Consider the following 21,807-nt stretch of genomic DNA (forward strand, 5'->3'; position numbering starts at 1 on the left):
AGTGGCCTTTGAGTTGATGCTTTTTTGCCAGAGCTCAGGAAACACTGTGGCAATTTCATTTCATTGATCTAAAACTGGCCACAGCTGGTCTTGCCGGAGCAGAGCAAACAGGGCTCAGAGCTTTTTCAACTTGGCAGGACTCCTCACAGAATGTGTTCCATGTACCAACACGCTTTCAAAGTGGAGATACAACAGAGGAAATGTCGGAAAATGAGGTGAGGACAACCAACAGCTGAGTGGGGATCAACTACACAGGAAAAGCTAGTTTGAATAAAACAAGCTCTGGCAAGGCGAGCAGCCGAGCTAATCCATATCGGGTTTAGATCATACAGCGGTGTTCTAACAAGTCATTCTTTTCCTGGAACGGAGCAGGTATTGAAACTGATCTGGTTGATTAAGTAAAATATTCACTCTCTAAGTGACAGAAACACTTGCACTGCCTCTCTGATCTTCTTAAGGGAAAATTCTGGACGTGTGTCTACTTACATTACAGTATCTTGCTCGAGTTTCAGCCACACCGTTAGAGTAAACGAGCTCGCTGGGCCGAAGCTTAGAGTCGACGAGGAAGCCGGACAACCTCTCGAGGTCGGAAAGATGAAGCTGGTGGAATCGGCCTCTGCGCCTGGATGGTGGTCCCATGCATCGCCCTTCCAGCACGTGCCCACGATTGTGGTGAGGACGTCGGTGTAGTCTGGCGTAGAGGAGCTATACGGACACTCTTGGATGCAGAACTTTTGGATACAGGTGTGGAGATCCTCCTGAACCTGGCTAGCTTGACAGAAAGTACTTCTCTCAGGAATTCCACACGTGGCTCTCGTCGGCATAGTGCTGACAGATTTATATGCCCCGATGTTCTCGAGCCTGGGGAAGTTGCCCTGAGGGGCAACCAGGCCGAGGGAGGCATAAAAGCCTAGGGTGTACAGTAATAACATAGCACCTTTGTGCCCAAGGAGCCAATTCGTTGTTGGTGGCGAGGTTGCCTCCTGATGTAGTGATCTTAAATAAGTAATGATGGTCATGCCGGTGGTGACATTTTTACAGTCCAGTGCCTTGGGTAAGGCAGCGCAGCTTAATGGCACAATGTCAAAGAGGAGGCCAAAGCCTTCACATGATAGCTAGGATTTGGGCCCGTCAAAGTCCTGTAGAAAACCAAAGGGAGAAAGGAAGAGCAAAATCATATGTGAAAACATATTTATGAAAAATATTATACCCTGACACCCTTCCTGAGGCTCTTAGGATTCCACTTGATGCAAGAAAAGCTTAACAATTACTTTTGCCGGTGCATCTGAATTGCACTGAGCATGGTTTTATGTCAGTAGCATCCACCCTGAATTCAAGTGGCATTGCAAAAAGGAGAATTATAATAACCTCTCTAAAACAGTGTACAGTGAAGACATAAAATGCATGCACTAGAGAGGTGAAAAACAGATCAGGTGGGTTTATAGTGCCTTTTTAAAACGCATAAATCCAGAGAAACAGTCTACAAGATTGATGATTGAGCAAGAGCTCAATTGTCATCAACCTTGTTCATGTTACAATAGCAGCGGGCTGTTTGCCAACATACATTCAACAGGCTGCTGTAGCCAAACTTATTGACTTTGTATCAGAATTAAGAAAAAGAGCAAGAACATAAAAACCTGTGGGAAATTTTGTCCTCTTCAAATATGTGCCAATTATACAAAGATGTTCCCCTTACGAAAATTAACCATGGTTTTACTACAAATAAAACCAAAAAACACTGGATACTGTAGGTTATAGATAAACTATGGTAACCACAAATGAACCATGGATTTGCTACACTAACCATAGTTTAACTATGGTATTTGTAGTAAAACTGTGGTTATACAAATGTTAACACATAAGCCAAAAAACATGGTTACCACACTTTTACTATAGTAAAACCATACTTCATTTTCGTAAGGGTCAGGAAGTCGACGTTTTAAAGGAATTTCTGTCGGTAACTTTCTCCTTGAGTGAGATGTATGGTCTTTTTGTGACTGTATGTACCTACCTGTCAAACATATTTAATACCTTATTGATTATAACTTATCATTTGTAATATGTAAATATGTAACTAAGTCACAATGGCATTTTGTCATTTTCCCGTCAGACACTTAACTGAAAGCTAGAGCAGCGGATTGTTACTATGGTTACCTCCTCAGGAGAACGCGACTTCTGTTCCCGCGTTTATTTAGCATACTCTGACAAACTTTTGTGGAAACGTTGTTTGAAAACGCTGTTGAAATAAATACACACTTATATGTAGAAGAACACATACTTTTAAGCTCCAGCGGTTTATTCTGACTTTTTTTTTAATTAGTCTGAAACCCTCAATGCGTAGGCTACCCTGCACTTCCATGAACAAAAGCACAGACTGTTTTGTGTTTGAACGTCTTAATTAGTCTTCAGTTAATAAAGAAATATGTCGCAATTTAATACAGACACATATATAAACGAAATAGAAGCACATTAAAGATCCATACGTGATACTGAAAACAATCTATATTCTTACCTCGGCGCATGATGCGTTCAAGGAGCGCCTGGCCACTCTGAGCAAAGCAGATTATGAGAGTTTGCCATCTGCTCCTATCCAGAACTTGAGCGCTCGATCACTCTGAAAACAATTGACCGATAAATAACATACATGCACATATCCGCCACACGAATAAAAGCAAAACACCTGTTGGCATCATTGATCGGTCGCTAGAGGAAGATGTCAGTGTTACATTACGTCTCGATTTAACAAGTGGATCTCTCGGCTCAGGAACGCCACTCGACGTCGCTAAGCAACCCGGCACAGAGTTGCACATTCAGGTGCTGCTGGACTCCGGGAGGGGAAAGCAGGACAAAGGATTAAAGAGAGGGGGGCTGAATGAATGCACTGGGGATGTCTGAGTATTATTATGGTCCATGACGCAATGGCTCATTCTGATGACTGAGATGGCATTACTTTGGCCAAATGTCATATCCTACTTTATGCGTCTTAAGCCTACTTGATATGGGCCTAAATGAAACAACCCTTGCAAACGATTGCCCTGCATCTGCTTAAACTCTCAGAGACCCAAACAATGACATTAATTGTATAGCTTGTTTCTTTCTTTCTCCTTCACAAAAGTGTTTTTAGGAAACCACTAGTTATAAAAATTATTTTATTTTGAATTTATTTTGTTTTGAAGTGAATTTTGTATAAAAAATGCACAAAATTGCAATTATTTTATGGACTTAAAATCATCATAAATTCAGTAGGCTATACGATTTGTTTTAACTTTCTTGAAGCAGTAAACTAGATGAAAGATGAAGTAAGATGAAATCTGGATACATTCATATCCTTTATATTTAGAGGCCTGCAACACACTTGTATTGACTTTTATTGAATGACCTTCTAGCTAAAACATATATTCAATTCAGAGCAGTCAATTTATACTTTTTTATATTTATACAATTTATACGCATTCAAGTTCAAAGGAATTACAGGCAATGGAAACTTATCATTTTTAACACAGTTTAGGTTCATTTTCAAAACCCATCAAGTCACCAATGTAGTTCAAGCAAGGTTCACCAGATACCAACCTTCTGCCGTTTCCAAGGGCGCATGTCCAGAAGTGCTGTTCGTCATATACAGATGCCAAAATTGCCATATTGCATCTGTTTACCGACGAGCAATTGTTTAGAAGGGTATCATCATCATGATAAGTGGGGAAATATGTGTATAATTCTGTCATCGTGACATGATATGAATGTGACAGCCTTCACGGTGCAGAAACCGATTAATAAAATTTCATCCTGTTCCTTACACCAGCTATTGTGTAAGTTAGCTTTAGAAGACTTAAGGCCCGGGGGCCTTTAGAATGAACCTTTTAAAATACTTTTATAGTGTTTTAAGTTTGTCGTTTGGTATGTCTGACTTGTAGTCCAGATGATATGTGTGAAATTTGAGGTGATATGTTCACTTTTTCATAAAAGCATGACACTTGGTACAATTGTACAGGTTAGGGCCCTGAACATTTTCAGAAATGGAGCCATCGCAAAAACACCTCTGTTCAAAAACACATAAACTGTTCATGATGAAATCAGCAATGTGAGAAGGAAACAACAGTATCTGAGCATCACTGTATCACAGCATTTACAAAAGTCCATATTATGGCTATTATTTTTTTCTTTCTTTGATAATGAACTAATATTTTATTCAATAGTACAATAAAAGATTGTTTTATTTAAATAATTAATCATTCGTAACATTTATATAGCGCTTTTCTAGGTACTCAAAGTGCTTTACATGGAAGGGGGAATCTCCTCAACCACCACCAATATGCAGCATCCACCTGGATGATGCGACAGCAGCCATATTGCGTCAGAACGCCCACCGCACACCATCTTAACTAATATTTTATTCAATAGTACAATAAAAGATTGTTTTCAAGAATACAATCAGAGATATAAAAAAATATAATCTCAAGTAAGTGTATTTTTCCTTATCTCTCAGGCAGAGTCAGGTAGGTGGTAGTATGTTTCCAATACATTCTTGTTCTCTCTCAACAACGCTCTAACATCACACGCAGACGGCAACACATCGTGCTAAGCTGCGTCCTATCTGCACCTCTTCTGCTGCACCTCTGTCATTTTTTGTGGGTCTCTGGAATTATCAGTCAGCTGTCAACAAATTTCATTCTGGCCATTGCTTCTCAGTCTACTGTTAATATCTTGGGCTTGACTGAGACCTGGGTTCATCCAGAAGACTCCAGCTCTTCTCTCTAACAACTTCCCTTTCTCTCACCCCCCGTCAGGTTGGAGGGGTACTGGTCTTCTCATTTCTAATAATTAGAAATACTCAACCCACTCTTCCTTATGCAATAAAAATTATTTTGAGTTTCATGCTATTATGGTAACAGCTCCTGTTAAACTCCATATTGTAATGATTTATCGCCTTCCTGGTCAACTGGGCACCTTTATAGAGGAGCTGTATGGGCTGCTGTCCTCATTCTCTGTGGATGGCAGTCCACTTGTAGTCTTTGGTGACTTTGAAATGCTTCTTGAGAAGCCTTACACTGCAGACTTCCACTTCCACTCCTAGCTTCATTCGATCTCAAATGGCTTACCACCACAAGCACTAACAAATCAGGCAACCAGCTTGACTTAATTTACATTTTGGGAAAACCTCTAGACATCTCTGATCATTTCTTTATTACATTTAATAACCTACATACCTGAAAATTCACTTTATTACATTTAACCTGTGTGCAACCAATTCCTCTACCAGTTACTTTTAGGCAAAACCTACGCTCCCATCTTTCCTCTGTAGTGTCATCCTCTCTTCCCTCACTCACCCATTTCTCATCTCTGGATGTGAATACAGCAACTGACACTTTACAGGCCAGTGCATGCATACTACCCCTTCTAACCTAAAAAGTTGCCCCATGTATCATCTTCTTTACTGTATTTTTGCTGAGCAGTCTTTTGGGTGACTCACCAATATACTAGATTTCTCTAATACAAAATGGGTTTTGTGGAACCCATTATACAAGCACATGGTTTCTCCTACCATTGCTATGCTGATGACACACAGCTCTATCATTAATTTCAACCAGACAATCCAATAGTAGCTGCATGGATCTCAGGCTGCCTGGCAAACATCTCGGCATGGATAAAGGAATATCACCTGCAGCTCAACCTGGCAAAGACTGAGTTTCTCGTTTTCCCTGCCACTCCGACCCTACAGCATGATTTCATCATCCTGCTAGGTTCATCAAAAATTATTCTTTGGTGACCAGCTGACCTTCAAGGACCATATTGTAAAGACAGCTCGATCATGCAGGTTTGCATTGCACAACATCAGGAGGATCAGGCCCTTCCAAACAGAGCATGCTGCACAACTTCTTGTCCAGGCCCTTGTCATTTCTAGGCTGGACTATTGCAATGCTCTTCTAGCTGGGCTTCCATCGTGCGCAATCAAACCTCGACAAATGTTTCAGAATGCAGCGGCATGACTGGTCTTCCATGAGCCCAAAAGGGCCCACTTCACACCGCTTCTTTATCTCCCTGTTATTGATGTTTGCGTGCAGAACAGCCACAGGCTCAGCACCCTCCTCTTCCTCCTCACTCTTACGAATCTACATCCCCTCCAGAAGCCTGAGATCTATAAGTAAGGGATGCCTCGTGGTAACTTCAAAGAGAGGCATTTTCGTTCACCTTTCCTGGCTGGTGAAATGATCTTCCCACAATTGCAGTAATTAACAGAACACCCAACATGTTATCTGATAGCAACACTAATTTAATCCCATTCCCGACCCATTTGACATAAAAACTGGGACCCGAACCGCACCTGCATTAAATCTGCTACAAGAGGTAGACAAAACTCATTTGTGACCCTGGACCACAAAACCAGTCTTAAGTCGCTGGGGTATATTTGTAGCAATATGCAAAAATACATTGTATGGGTCAAAATTGTCGATTTTTCTTTTATGCCAAAAATCATTAGGATATTAAGTAAAGATCATGTTCCATGAAGATATTTTGTAAATTTCTTACCGTAAATGTATCAAAACTTAATTTTTGATTAGTAATATGCATTGCTAAGAATTTCATTTGGACAACTTTAAAGGCGTTTTTCTCAATATTTTGATTTTTTTGCACCCTCAGATTCCAGATTTTCAAATAGTTGTATCTTGGCCAAATATTGCCTGATCGCAAAAAACTATACATCAACGGAAAGCTTACATTATTCAGCTTTCATATGATGTATAAATCTCAATTTTGAAAAATTGACACTTAAGACTGGTTTTGTCGTCCAGGGTCACATTTATTAAAACTTTTATTCAAATTGTGAATAGATTAAATACAGAAAGCAAGCAAAGATCTCTCCCTTTAATACAATCACTACGGCTGTCAATCAGTGGCAGCGCAATTGTCCTATCGGTAAGCCCCTCCCCTTGAACGCAGCCTAGCCAATGGCAGTCGAGTATCAGTTGCACGGGGAGCGGAACTCGGACATCTTTAGGTTTCAGCGCCATAGAGAAACATTGGAAGATCCGAAGCTCACATCGGTTTTATGGGGTTTATGCTTAAAAAATGTAAAAACGATGTGCCTGGTGTACTTGTAACACTGCTTCCAGGTATCCTGAGAGGATGGGCAATATAATTTATTTTATTACATTTCCTAAATCCAAACAAAACAGAGCAAAATGTCCCAAGTATTCACCCCAATACAAATGAAGACAAAAAAGTTCATTTTCTGGTTGTCATACACTCATTAAGTTACAGTTTTCATCTGCTCAAGCAGAACGTTAATGTTATTGTGCTTTAGCAAGGTATCTCTGGCTAAAACTAGCTAATGTTAAAGTTAGTGAGTCCATGCTAACGTACAAACCTAAATAGCGGACTGTTCTTGCGTCTTGTACAGTGTAGGTCAAAAACACATAAACGAAGGTCTAGATTTCAGTGCCTCTCCATATTAAACTGGTTAAATGTACATTAATTTAATCGTACCCTGCGATACATTAACTGTGTTGATCCTGCATGTCGTCGTTCGATTTTATAAATCCCTCCATGGAATATTTAATTCCCATTTGGTGGCCTTCTGTGTCCAAAATTGTGCAAAAACATCGTGGGAAAAGGTTATCACACTGTAACTTAGCTGTCATTGTAAGACAGTGAGCAACTCCGTTTGTTTGTCCGAGGGAGCAACAGAAACTAAGGGGGGCGGGGCTTACTGGTAGGTCAATTGGCTACATTGCTCAGCGTGTACTGGACCAAGTCGAAATAGTCTTGGTTATTGGACCAGCAACCTGCCCGTGCTTGTCACAACCCGGCCTGCGCCCGCACCACACCCTATAAATATCATTCCACTAGTGGTGGGCGGATCGATCCTAATATCGATAGTATCGATACCAACGTTGGTATCGGTATCGGATCGATACTAGCCTGATTAGATCTATACTTTAGGTTAATTTTCTCTCCTCTACACATAATATATTGCTTAATACATTCAACAAAGAATAGACATGTATGTGTGTTTATATAACGCTCTTTTCACGTCTAGTATGCAAACATTACTGCTCCTCCCCTGCGTTAGTGTTTTGTTATGCCATTACGTGACTCAGCGGCTCCAAGCGCAAGCGGATATTATTGGCTACAGCGAGAGATGGAACGGTAGAAATTCGTGACAACAGCAACAAACTTATTCACCTTTTTCAATGTGGAAGTAAGCTTTTTTCATAGACTGAATATGCGAGACTTCCACTTCATTATGCACGGTAGGGAAATCGTGAGAAAAATAATAAATAATAAAAACAATAAACGGTAAAATTGTTTGTGCACCGTGTGTGTTTATAATTAAGTAATTCATTAAAATAATATGGTAAGAAACACCAGTTTGCAATACCAAGCAAGCAGCAAAATGAGCTGTTTTGTACAGTTAAAAATTGCTGGAAGTGGATGAGACTGGAAGCCAGACCCATTAAATTTACCGAATTTGGCCTTTTTATGTCTCCAACCATTAAGCCACGTTGTTGTTTTTTCTTTATGAAGGTTTTTTATCAGAGGAAAACATGCATGCACTTTGGGTTCATATCCTGGGCTGCTTGCCTTCATATAGTTTGCATCATCAGTATACTGAGTTGGCCTTTCAATTTTACTTTCTTAATGCATTAGGCCACGTTAATTTTTATTTTATTTTTTCTTTATAGCCTAACTCTTTTCTATGGGAGGAAAATGCTTAACACGAAACTTTACGCATTGCTTTCATATTCTGGGCTCCTCTGCTTGCAAACTCCTTTCAGAAAGGCAAATAATATCCACATAGCTTTAAGGTGAATGTAATATTTTAGTCATATCAACATAAGTTATTGTTAATTTTCAAAGTGTAATTGGTCATTTAAATGTATGTTATTAAATAGGAAAAAGTATCGGTATCTGTATCGGTATCAGTTTTGGCGATACTTGCCCTGTATTTACTTGGTATCGGATCGATACCAAAATTTGCAGTATCGCACACCCCTACATTCCACCCGTTACATCAGATATTAGCGATTCACCTGCGTGTACCCGCCCGCATGCAGGACTCTGGCTTCCCCCTTGTGGACAACATAATAGACCACTCTGGCCCCAGAGAGTAATTGTAAATTAAGTTTACATGAAATATGTTTGAAATTTCATTCTGCATCTTTTGAGATTTCATTGTAATCCTTCTCATAAAGTCACTGAATTCACCATTAACTGGTATCAATGTAATCCTTGATCATCAAAACATAGGGGTAGACATCACCTTTTCTGTGTTATCATGTTTGGTTCAGGAGATATGTCACAAAATACATAATTTGGTTATGGCGGAAAGTAAAATGGCCGCCATGGCAACCACGAGGTGTTTTTGCAATGGCTCCATCTCTTAAAATGTTTAGGGCCGCAAACTATACAAGTGTACCAGGTTTCATGCTTTAATGAAAAAGTGAACATTATTTTCACATATCACCTGGACTATTGAAAAGTCGACGACACACTGCCACCAACAAAGCACTGTGAGAGCATTCTGCGCAGCTTCTCGATTGGTCGGATTCATTGATGACAACGATGACATGTGTTTATTTTTACACCTTCACAGCCATGAATGCTCACATCTTAATGATGTGTTATGTTTATCAAAATAAAACTAATAAAAAAATCCACCTCATTTATTGATATTTATTGGAAATTAAATAGTAGATGTAGTGCATACTGAATGAGAGGCTAAGTGATCTTGCCAACAGTTTCATCCAGATGCAGGTCGAAAACCCCTATTGAATGCACCTTTTGACATCCATTATAGTCCAGTAAAATCAGGTTGCCAGGGGTATATTCCAGAAAGCAAGGTTAACTTACCATTTGCTAAACCCTGAACTCTCGGTTGATCAACCCAAACCTTGCTTACTTGAGGTATGTTTGTCCTAAAAACGAGTCTGGGAGTAAGTTCATTCAACCCAGAGTAACAATAGTATTGAAAATTATTAATATCACATAGAATTTAGTATGGTTAACACACAAGACATTCTCAACAGAGCGACGAATCGACGAGTCTCAATGGGAATGGATGCTAAGAAAAAGCGCGTCATGCTGCTTCTTTCTTCTTCTTTTGTTCAATGGTCGTTTACATACTTGGTTCATATCGCCACCTAACTGGTGGTTGTAGGCTACAATCATTTTTCTTTTTTCCCGTTTAATCTTTAATCCTTGAGAATAAGAATTATATTGTTGGTGTGATGCTAATTATATAATAAGTCATATCAGATATGAATTTTTATTATAGAAATAGAAAATGCCAACCCATGATGTGTGAGATGATATTATAAAATTAAATAAATATATAATACAATAAATTAAAAATGACCTTGTTATAATAGTGTTTTATCATTTATAATAATACCCCCAGATATAGCCTATATATAAAAAAATCCATATCTGTTATAATTTAACAGATAACAAACCATACAAAAGAATAAAATATGATTCAAACAAAGGTCTCATATTATTTGAAACTATTTATTATCTATGCAAAATATTTAAACAGTTGCAATTACTTTTGTAAACACAGACAGTCCTACCACTTTTTAATTAAGTGCTTCTAATGACCTTAAGCGGCTTAGCTCACTTGCCTAATAATCAATAAACCCCATCAGCTGTGTCCAGCTGTAGAAAGACTTTCTCTTTAATGTGTTCGTCTGAAGAACAGAAGCTGATTTCTGCTGCTGCTGGACCTGTTTATATACAGGCTGAGTTCAGCAGAATCAGAGGGGCTTAATGGATTTATATATATTTTTAATGCTAAAAGTTTTGAATAAGTTGAAGAAATAGTCAACCCAAAAAAAGAAAATTCTGTCATCATCTATGTCATTCCAAGCCTCTACCCCAGACAGCAAGCAGTGTCGGCCCAGATCCGCCCCACATCTGGCCTGCATGGATTTCACACGGGCCAGATGTGGGCTGTATCTGGGCCAAAACTATGTTGCTGTTTGGTATGTATTTCTTTCTTCTGATATATAGATACTTTGAAGAATGTTGATAACCAAACAGTTTTGGTTTGCTTTTTTGACTTCTTCTGTTTTGTCTTGTTTTGTTTTATTTTAGCCCATATACAATGGCTATCAATGGGAAACTGTGTAGTTACCAACATTTTTCAAAATATATCTTCTGTTGTGTTCCATAGAAGAAAGTCATACAGGTTTTCGACAACATGAGGGAGAGTAAATGATAACTAATTTTTTTTTTTTTTTGTGTGTAGATGATCCCTTTAACACTCAATCCTTATGATGTTACATCCACTATGAGAAATGTGGTAAAAAAATATAAGGGTCATTTTAAAAAGAAAACACAAACATATGCATTGCAATATCCTAAAAGCATTTTTGCCGATTTTATTAATTCTCATGAGATTAAAATTTACCATCAAAGCCAATGAAAGTATTTCCCAACATTGACTACTGTTTCATCATGTTTTCCTCTTCCTCTGGACTGAAGTAGACATCAGGTTTGGATTTTAATCAAATCGATTTTTCTTAAGCCTCCTGTCTTGCCGCCTCTGCTGCACACAAATGCTGAGAATGTTGAAATGAAGAGCGGTATTAGAATTAGCCTTAGCATTATCTTAGCTTTTGTTCACAGAGATAGCATGCAAATGAGGCTAACACTGCTATCCTCTGCATTCCAGTTACTCAGGAGACGAACCCTGGCAGTTTAACCCAGCTATGCGCCAGGACTCCTCCACTAATTAATGAAGCTCAACAACTACAAACGCAACACATTGTACTGTTTCTATTAGAAAATTTCCAGTCTTTTTTTTCTCCACTTAAATATGTGATGCAAAATTAAAAATCCGCGCTGGACTGCATAATTTCCCTTATTGCCAAATTAACATAAACCAACATACAAATTATTCCCATCCTCCCTGGCTTACTAAAGGGAATCCACTGGCATGTACCTTTTGACTGTTAAACTGGCATATGGTTTGTTTTACAATAAAATATGGGACATGTTAATGCCATAAATTGTAATAAAGGCTGAAAGTCATATCTTGAGCTTTATGCTGCTGATGTGCAGTTCTGTGGTATTTTCCCCCAGGGTTCCATAGTGAAATCCCTGTCCTGCTGAGATACATATGATTATATTAGCCTCTTACAGTGCAGGAAGAAAAACCTGCCACGGTTTGGCAAAGGGCTACAGATATCGTTACAGTTGTATTTTTCAGCACACCGCAGCAATTTGCTTGCTAAATCTGTGTTGAAAGTTGTTTTTGTGTAGCATTATTCATTTATTGCAGTGTTTTTATTGTTGTGTGCCACTCCACATCTCTCTATTTTACTATATTCAAAGCCTTTGACTCTATTCTAGGTTTGAAGACATGCCATTTAAATATATTAAATGTATTTATTTAGCAGGCCCTCAGAAAAAGTAAAAAAAACAACCTTTAATAGCATTTTGTTTTTTTCAGATTTAAAGTCGTATTACTTACATACACAACAATTATTTATGGTAATGTTTTGTCCATTTTTGGTCCATTTGTTCTGTTTTTCTTATGTTGAGAGTTGTTTTGTTTTCTTGTTTTGTTGTTTGTTGCTTTGTTTACACTATGGTAAAAAGCCACTGAAACGTGCTGTCTACATCCTACTTTCTTTTGTTTTGTTAAGTTGGGTTTGTTTAGTCTCGCTTTTTGTTTAGTCTCGAGTTTTTTAAAATGTATTTTTATGGGTTTACATTAAAGTACAAAGGCATTGAAATGTACTTTCTACCCCCTTGATTTGTTTTGTTGCATTGAGCTTTGTGTTGGGATTTTGTTTTATTTATTTATTTAGTTAATTAACTATTTCTTTATTCCTTTGTTTACATTATGGTACAAAAACATTGAAATGTTCTGTCTACCCCCAACCTTTGTTTTGTTTTGTTTTTTGTTTTTTATTTTGTTTGGTGAGCAACAAAAACTTTGTCAAAAACTTTTTTCATACTGTATTGACACATCTAAATCTAAATGCTTTAATAATTGAGGACATGTGTACCGAGACTGTAAACAAGTTCCAGCGTGATGGGGGTGGGGGGGGGGGGTAGCAAAAAATGTGCATTTCAAGACAGCTGTCGTGCTTGGAATCCCTGTTGCTGTCAGTGAGAAAGATGGACATAGAGGGACTGTGCCAGTGCATCATCTCTCAGATTGCTCCTCTTCTGTGTAGCGACATGGCTGTATATTGAGTTGTCAGATGTGACACTCCAGACACCCCATGCTGGCTCGGAGTAGGAACTGGAGATCACTGGGAAGTCAAGTCACAATGGGCTCTGGAGTGTTCGGTTGCCACACACACATACACAGTCAGTCACTCAGCTCCCTGCGCCACAGGGGGGTGAGATTTCAGCAGACACAAACACCAGCTCTGGTTGAAAGCATGGACCGAATTACAAGGAAATAAGGTACAGCAGAGAAAATACCGAAGAAAATAAGGAATATGTCAGAATTTAAGCTTATTATAAAAGTAAAAACAATAACAATCTTAAGTTTTAAAATCTTAAGTACAATATACATATACATTTTGCTTCCTCTAAGATTGCACCAGAAATCGCTATATAAATTCACACATTAGTTATTTATTGTGCTTTATGCTATTTTATGAAGGCCTCCCCTAAAGAGTTCTCAAGTGCTACTAATTCAAACCTAGATGACACCCCAAACTATTTATAAAATTGCACTAACCGAATTAATGGTTCATCGAATGTAGAGTAAAACATTTAAGTGCAAATAAACGTGCAAGTGTGACCCGCTAATGCTCTCACTGAGTCCGATGCCGTCTGATCCATTTTATCCCATGTATTAAGAAGATGGTGAACTTGCCTTTTACAGGGACGACAATTAATTGCTTTTGAGTGATCTACCAGTTACATTTAGTGTTAAGTAGTTCTAAAATTGAAAAAGGCTATTCTGCTGGAGATGAGTCATTATCTGCCTCAGTAGAACGGTGGAGACGTGGTGCGTGAAGAAAAGAGTATAAGAAGGGTTTAGATGGGAACTAACCCACTTTGCTAATAAGATAAAGATGACTAATGAGATACTAATACTGGAATTTCTGATAGTTTTACATAATGTCTTATGAGACGATTTTTTGTTTTCCTGTGCTTGTTTTTTATAGTTGTGCTAATAAACCTAAATTATGGTTGTGAAAGGAAAACATTAAAAACATTGGCTGTGAAAGATGGGATCTAAAACAGTAAAGGTATAGTTCATCCAAAAATGAATATTCTGTCAGTATTTACACTCACTCGTTCCAAACATGTATGGAAAATATTTTGTAAAATGTTTCAGGTACATATATGGACAAATGTCCATATATTTATATGATTTATCAGAAAGCTATGGCATTTTTAAATAATAAAATCTTATAATTTAAAAAAAGAAAAAGCATTAAACCAAGGACATCAAAAATCATACTTGAAATTATCTGGAAGTTAACTTTAAAACATTTGGTTAACCATTCCTTGAACTCTTTCTAAAGACTCAGGACTTCAGAGATCATTTGGTAGCTCCTTGCATCCGGGGTAAACAGGGTCTCAAGAGGGACAAGGCCAAAGCTGTCTTCTTTGCACATTGTCAGGAATCGGATCTACACACTTCCTTCTCTCTTTCTACACACACATATCAGGCCCCGTGATGTCTCTCGCAGAGACATAACCGGTGTCGAGGGAGCAGGAGACCTGTGAAAGGCCATTACCACAGTGTGGCCCAGGCCATCAGCACACTAAGACCCAGGAGAGTGACCCTGCTCTCACACTGAGAAATAAATTGGGTGGACTCACTGACAAAAAGCCATCAGGGCCCAACTGCACACATTAGCACTTCACAGATGACGCCAAGCACACCCGTGCCACCAGTCGAACTTTGTTCCCATGGCACGTCGGGGACACCACAAAACATACAGTACCATTCAGTAGTTTGGTATATGAAATGACCAGGAAGTTGGTCTATACTGCGTTCAACTCTTCAGAACTTGCAGAAAACAATGAGTAAAATGCGTTTGGTTAGAGCTTCCCTTGAGAATCAACATCTTTATAGACTGGTTGAATGAGTTGTTAAAATGAGCTGAAGCAACCCAATTCTTGAACATTGTGTCACAACTTAATTTCATTTTGCTCAACACACTTAAATTTGTCCAATTTAACTTAATTAAATAAGAAAAAAGACATTAAGACCAAAATATATGTTGCTTCACTCAATGAGCAATAAAAGTGCTCATGCAAGTTCTGAGATCAGTCACGCATTACTTGTTCATCATATGTTACAAATAACTATAGTAATTATTGTAATTGTTTTTATCATGCTAACATGTGCTAGTTATTATCTAACACAAGAACTTACATCCTTCGTACTGGTTCAACAAATCATTCATTGTTTTTATCTTGTCATGTGGACCTAAACTAATTGCATGGAAAAGTTTTTCTAAATTTAAATACGTTCATTGAACAAAATATTTTTTGAGTGTGCATGCCCTCTCAGATTTGAAATGGATTGTAAACGCAAAACAAATAAACGCAAAAATAAATAAATTGTCTTTGAAAGGTTTTGAAAGTTTAAAAAAGTGTTTGTTTAAAATGCAGTGACAGGAACCACATTTAAATTTGGTCAATACAATCAAGATGTTCAAGATCTCCTTTGAACGGAATTTCTGTCATCAAATAGCATTTATTTTTTATTTATTTTTTTGCTTTGGGCACATCTTGTTCCAGCACTGATGCCCCTTAAAAATGCATGAACCCCTGACAATATACCTGGGCCACTCCTTTTTTTAATGTCAGTTCATACGGTTACCAGAATCCATTAAACGGATGTGAGCAGGACAGAGGTCATTTCAAACAGACTTATCAAGATCAGCAGTTTAACTAATATGTCTAGAATAGATCAATTAATCTAAAATGAGCTTAACTTTGAACTAAAGCTTTATGGGGAACATCAAAATTCCCAATTGGACTATAAGACACTTTCCCGCTCCGGTTCCAAATTGCACCGACGGGATGATCCATAAATTGACATAATGGAGAAATACAAATAGTCCGGCATATCCGCACATATACCTCGACGTAGCTTATACTGGGGCCTCCTCTGAGGGTCCAACCTCAGTGAAAACCCAATTACAGCAGCTCCACATTGCAGCCATATAACATGGAAGTGCGGAAAGAGTTAAAAGAGCCATTACAAATGCCATGGAGCACTTTTAGCGTCTCGCAAGGTTAATGATAACGGTACTTGGCAGCTGAAATGCTCAAGTAGCTTTTATTGTATCATAATAATGAATCAATGGCGTAAAGATAAAATAAAATAAATGAACTCCGAAGTCGATGAGTAAAATGTATGTGCCGCAGCGCAAATAATAAAAAAAAAAAAGAAAAAGTGGGGGGAAAAATCCTCCGCCAACGGGGCCCTCTTTAAGTAATATCTTATGATGTCATCTTCTTGAAAAATATTTGCCTGCAGGTCACTGCTCTCTGTTTTAAAGCCTTAAACGCTTTTGCTACAGAACATTAAATGTCTCCCCACATTATATGATACATATTAGCGGCAGATGATTTTACACACAATGCTATCTTACTATATAGTGCTATATTTTCTTTCTTTTTAAGCCTATATACAGGAAAAGGCACTAAATAGCCTTTGTATTTGTCTTCTTTGTCAAATTTATTATACAGTAGGGTGTAAAAAACTGAGGTTTGCTATTTAGGTATCCTAAGTGCTTTGCTCTTGTTGATGTTTGTATCTCCTGCTCCTCATTTGGCCCACCGAGTCTTATAGGAGAGACGGAGTAGATGTGGGCAGACCGTGAGGCTGTGCTGATGTTAGGAACGTTGTCTTACATCAATGTGTCTGCTGTAAAGCCTCAGGGCATAGCGGCTGATTACCCTCTGAGTGGACATGCCTCAAATGCTGCATCAAGTTGTCAAGAACTTTCTGCTCATCCACCATTTTTCTTCCCCTTTCCGAAGCAATAATATTGTAACCACGACAGAATGAAGAGTGGCTGCGTGAAGATGCCAGTGCAGGAAAAAAAAGAAGGAAAAAAAATGACAGACTGCTCTTGAGAGGAAAAAAAGTCAAGTAGCCTAGCAAACGGCTCTATTGCCTGGATATCAGAATACTGCTCATCAGCTATTATATTCATTATTCATACCCCATAAGTGTTTTTTTCCTATAGGAAATGCAGGTTATGAATAAATACAGACTACTTTGTCATACCAATTTGTATCCAAATGTTACTTATGTGCCTAGCAGAAACAAATAGTTATATAAATTTCTATTAATTTGAAATAAAATAAAAATCATAAGAAGTGCAATGTTTTGACAAGAGTGTGAATGAGAGTTTGTGATTTGTAAAACCAAAATGACAAAAAAGTACCTGTTTCTGTTTGATTTCTATTGATATGTTTTTGAATACCTCTTATGCTCACCAAGGTTGGAATTATTAGATCTAAAATCAAGAAATATTCAAATATATTTAAGAAATATTACTACAATTTAAAATGGCTTATTTCTATTGTAATACATTTTTAAACCTAGTTTATTTCTGTGATGACAAAAATGAACTTTCCGCAGTCATTACTCCAGTCTTCAATGTGACGTGATCCTTCAGAAATGTTTTGAAAACAATTATTGAAAACAGTTATGCAGCTTAATATTCATGTGAAACTGTGTTCATTTTTTTCATGATTATTGGATGAACCGCATTTAATTGAAATCTTTGTAACATTCTAAATGTTTCTACTGTACTTTTGATCAATTTAATACATCCTTACTAAATAAAAGTATTAATTCCCTTGAAAAATAGAATAAATATATATTTCGTCTCGATTCTCATGTTTAACCCACAGGCAGTCTACAGAACACTAAAAATAATAAATAAATAAATAAATAATCAGATGAATGAATAAATAAATGAATCCACAATGAGTTAAGACTGAAAAAATGTTCTCACACAGTAAAACACAGCCTGAGTCAAAACTGGAAGCATGTTTAATATTGCTCTACTATTATCCTGAAAGGCATAATTGGAGTTACACATCTGAACTGATCGTAGATACAGAATCATAGGTCTCTCTTTTTGCATTGAACAATATATACAATGTAAAATAAATACATTTACACAAATGGACATATTGTTTGGAGCACACTGTAATGATGCACATCACAAAAATATACAGTTAATAGTTTTACCGATGTGGAGCACATCTAAAAACTACAGACATGATTCTCACTACAGGTTGTTTCAGCAACTCCTGGGTTGAAATATATCATTATCATATTGATCATAGAAGCTTCTCAAATGTTATTTTATTCTTTCCCCTTCCTCCTTCTGGATCTCATCCTTTCCCACACCGGTTTCTGCATTAGACTGCCAGGAAGCCTAGATGCGTTTGGCAGACGCGTCGATGCATGAATAAATACAACCAACACCTAGAACCTCTTCAACATTTAAAAATAGCAGTTGTTTGTATATCTGATCATCCTTAATCCTATCATCCTAGAATTTGCAAAATAGTCCAATAGATACAGCATTTGATCACTAATCGAATCACATTGTACAACTACTGTACGTCGTACCGTCATATTGCTTTAAATAAGAAAATATCTCTAAAAAAAGTTGTCTTGGGTACGGATAAATTACACTTTGATTTCTATGCTGGATAGATGAGTGTTAAAAGATACAGTAAAATTGTCTTTAAATGGTTCGAGAGGTCTGGGTACCGTTTTTTTGTCCAAAATTACACAGTACATGTCATAAAAGTTGTTTTTTTTTAGGAATTTTTTTTTTTTTTGTGCACTAAAAGCAACTTGGAAAAATGCATATCTGAAAGACTGAGTGTAGATCGGAACCGCTTGCTCTCGTTTTTCGTGAAATCTTACAAAACTGAACAGAATTATAAAGCTTGTCTAGTTTCATATCGCTTCATTTCCATCGTGATCACCTCAGAGTAAAGACAACACAAAAAAGAAAACAAAACCACAGAGAGAAAACAGCACCTCTTCTGCCAGGAGTTGATCACGAGAAAATTTTGAAAGTGCCAACATCTTCTCCACAGCAAGACCCCTCCCCCCTCCCCCAAACCCATGTTTTGACCATCCGATGAGTTGCCATGAGCGATAAGATCTAGTCACGTTACACTAACCTTTCCAAAGCACAATCTATTAAGAGTTTTGAACAGCTAATGATAGATACAGTGTATTTATAGAACAAGGCTGAGAAAAAGCAACTAAAAACCCTCGTTCCCCATTTGCCTTAAAAAATGATGTTCTTTCGTCTTTTTTTCGTCATTTTTATTAAGCACACAAAGTCAAAGTGATAGTTTTGAAAACCGATCTTACACCAAAACAAACAAAAATGTTTCTTCCCTTTGCAACCTTAAAGAGTCAAGATATATACCAATGGAGTTCAGCATGAAGGCCTTATGTACAGCATTTTGTTAAAAGAGAAGGAAAATCAGAAAAAGAGGGGAAAGAAAGAGAAAAATTTACTATTTCAAAGCATTTGTCATCGTAACCTATGATATACAGTGTTAGTCTACAAGATAGGAGTTACACAGATGGTCTCTTGTACATATAATGCACCTCCTTTTAAATATTCACTTATATATCAGCATAGATTATATTGATCGTTGATCGGTTGATCTAGCGGTAACTAGGAAGAGTCTTTTTTCAAAAGGTTATTTGAGAACCCATCATCTTGCTCCTGAGGATTCATACATCCAGTATTGTCTCTAATTCTACCCTGTCTCTAAAAAAAATGAACCAAAACTAGAAAAGAAACAACAGAAAAAAAATGAACGCATACTGAACAGCGAGACCTGCGATCACCACGGGTAGTACACTACATCTTTTGCGTGTAACAGAGGAAAGGGGAAAAAAAAGACAGAGATGTTTCAGAAAAACACAGCAGACATGAAACACCAAGAAGCTGAACTACATTTTTTTTCTTTTTTTTTTTTCTTTGATCTGTTCCAATAAAATGTCTTAGGTTAGATTTATAATCTGTTAATTTACAATATACAATGCTTAAGAATATTCAGAAAATACCCCATACTAATACTGACATATTTCTGATGAAGGCTGTGGATCGCTTGCTTTGATACTTGAGCCTCTCTGCTAAAAATGTCATTTGGAAGAAGATTACGTCACGTGTATGATATCTCTGGCGCTATTCCGCGTAAAAATCAGGACCGTCGTGAAACTAAACCTACGATGCTTCTCCGTCTTCCCTAAGTGCTATTTTGCTTAACAAAGTTCAAATACTGCTTTAGTATGAAAGAATGTCAATAGAATTGCGAGGCTGAAGTTAATATATATGCATATATAATTGGCTTGAGATAATGGTTATGGTCCTTCCGGCCATATCATGTATGTAATCTATCATCTTATGACAAGCACAGACAGAAAAGCGAAAGCTTCTGGAAATTCATTTTCCCAAGTAAGTGTGGCACTAAGAAAAAAAACAAACAAAAACAAAAACAAGATTGCATACATTTACACCTCCACTTTTTTAAACATCTATTGCTTAGAGAAGATAGCAGGTTTTCGTCTTCATTGCGCAACACGGTGGTCGGTAGAAAAACATAACGATCAATTATTAACATTATATGAAGAAACATCGTGTTTGATGACCATACCATATATTTACATCCTTCAGTACAGTAAAAATACACTCGAATAAAACATAATAAAATAAAGTCAATAAATAAATGAGTCTGTTCCTTGACCACTGCGATTCCTCTTTGCTCGGTATTGCATGAAAGACTAAAGCTTCGGCTATTCCCTGAAAAGGTCGAAATGAAATCGGTAAAAGAGGCTAGACGTGTTTGGAAGACTTGAAAGAAAACGACAAGGGAGTGACACACGCATGATCAATCCGCATGGCTACGTAATGGTGAGGAGCAGCTTCTTCAAAGACTTGAAAATCTCCGTTTGGCTATCGCGTTGTTAAACTGCTCCGAGGACCTCTAATGTAATACTGCACATAGTCACTACGTCACGCTCTTATGGTAAAGAGGGTTGATTCCTAGATTCCTTCAGCGACATGGGAGCTGGACGGTACAGTTCGGGGAAAGTTTCGCTTGCTGGTGTCCACCGGGTGGACCTCCTTCCTTTGGCAGGGCTGGTCTTTTTCGGCTCCAGAATTTCTCTTTTGAAAATCAATAAAATGTTTCAATAGCACAAAAAAACTCAGCATCAGATTTTCGAGAAGAACAAGTCGACGGCTGGTTTCAAGTCCCACTGCTGAATAATGAAAGCAGTCATTTTTTTCCACTTCATATTTTTCTCAATAATCACATTTTAAATCATTCTTATATTTACGTATCATTGTCAGTAATTAGAAGTACCATTACGGTTATGTTTTAGTTATTATTTGTTAAAGTTTATAGACAAAGGTTTCACAAACAGCGGCAGAGAGTTAGTCAGTGTCTGCCCGGCGAAGGGGCGCAGTCACGTACCCCCTCCAGCTCTCTGTCGGTATAACGCGGGGCCGGGGACGGAGTTACACCTTGGCCTCCAGCAGCTCCAGAAACAGTTTGTGCATGGGCACTTTGCCGTCCTGTTTGATGCTGTAGAAGTGCTGCACCGCCTTGGTGGATGTTTGCCGGAGCAGCGGTAGGGTCATGAGCAGCTTGCCGGCCCGGCGCGGGTCTTCTGGGTGCTGGCCCGCCTCGTAGTCCTGCAGGGCCTCGTGCAACACGTCCTGGAGCTTCTGCACGGCTTCCACGTCCTCTATATGCATGGAATCTGGGGAAAAAAAACAGAACAATGATGAGTGGCTTTAGAAATAAACTGAA

General features: G+C 37.9%; 2 protein-coding genes across 9 annotated transcripts in view; both read right to left on the reverse strand.

Moving 5' to 3' along the window:
- The window catches only part of ush2a (Usher syndrome 2A (autosomal recessive, mild)), a 220,568-nt gene extending 217,875 nt beyond the window's left edge, over positions 1 to 2,693 (reverse strand). Inside the window, exons 1-3 of the mRNA XM_058749724.1 lie at positions 2,681 to 2,693; positions 2,513 to 2,614; positions 487 to 1,139 (exon numbers count right to left, since the gene is read on the reverse strand). Coding sequence (XP_058605707.1) covers positions 487 to 1,019 — 533 coding nt within the window. The 5' untranslated portion in view covers positions 1,020 to 1,139; positions 2,513 to 2,614; positions 2,681 to 2,693. The remainder of the gene's footprint in view (positions 1 to 486; positions 1,140 to 2,512; positions 2,615 to 2,680) is intronic.
- A 15,283-nt stretch (positions 2,694 to 17,976) lies between these two features.
- esrrga (estrogen-related receptor gamma a) overlaps positions 17,977 to 21,807 on the reverse strand; it is a 189,060-nt gene continuing 185,229 nt past the window's right edge. For all 8 annotated transcript variants that reach the window (XM_058748775.1, XM_058748773.1, XM_058748778.1 and 5 more), the window contains one exon: positions 17,977 to 21,757. In XM_058748775.1, coding sequence (XP_058604758.1) covers positions 21,513 to 21,757 — 245 coding nt within the window. In that variant the 3' untranslated portion in view covers positions 17,977 to 21,512. The remainder of the gene's footprint in view (positions 21,758 to 21,807) is intronic.

Source organism: Onychostoma macrolepis, chromosome 17, assembly GCF_012432095.1.
Source record: "Onychostoma macrolepis isolate SWU-2019 chromosome 17, ASM1243209v1, whole genome shotgun sequence".
Classification (NCBI taxonomy): Eukaryota; Metazoa; Chordata; class Actinopteri; order Cypriniformes; family Cyprinidae; genus Onychostoma; species Onychostoma macrolepis.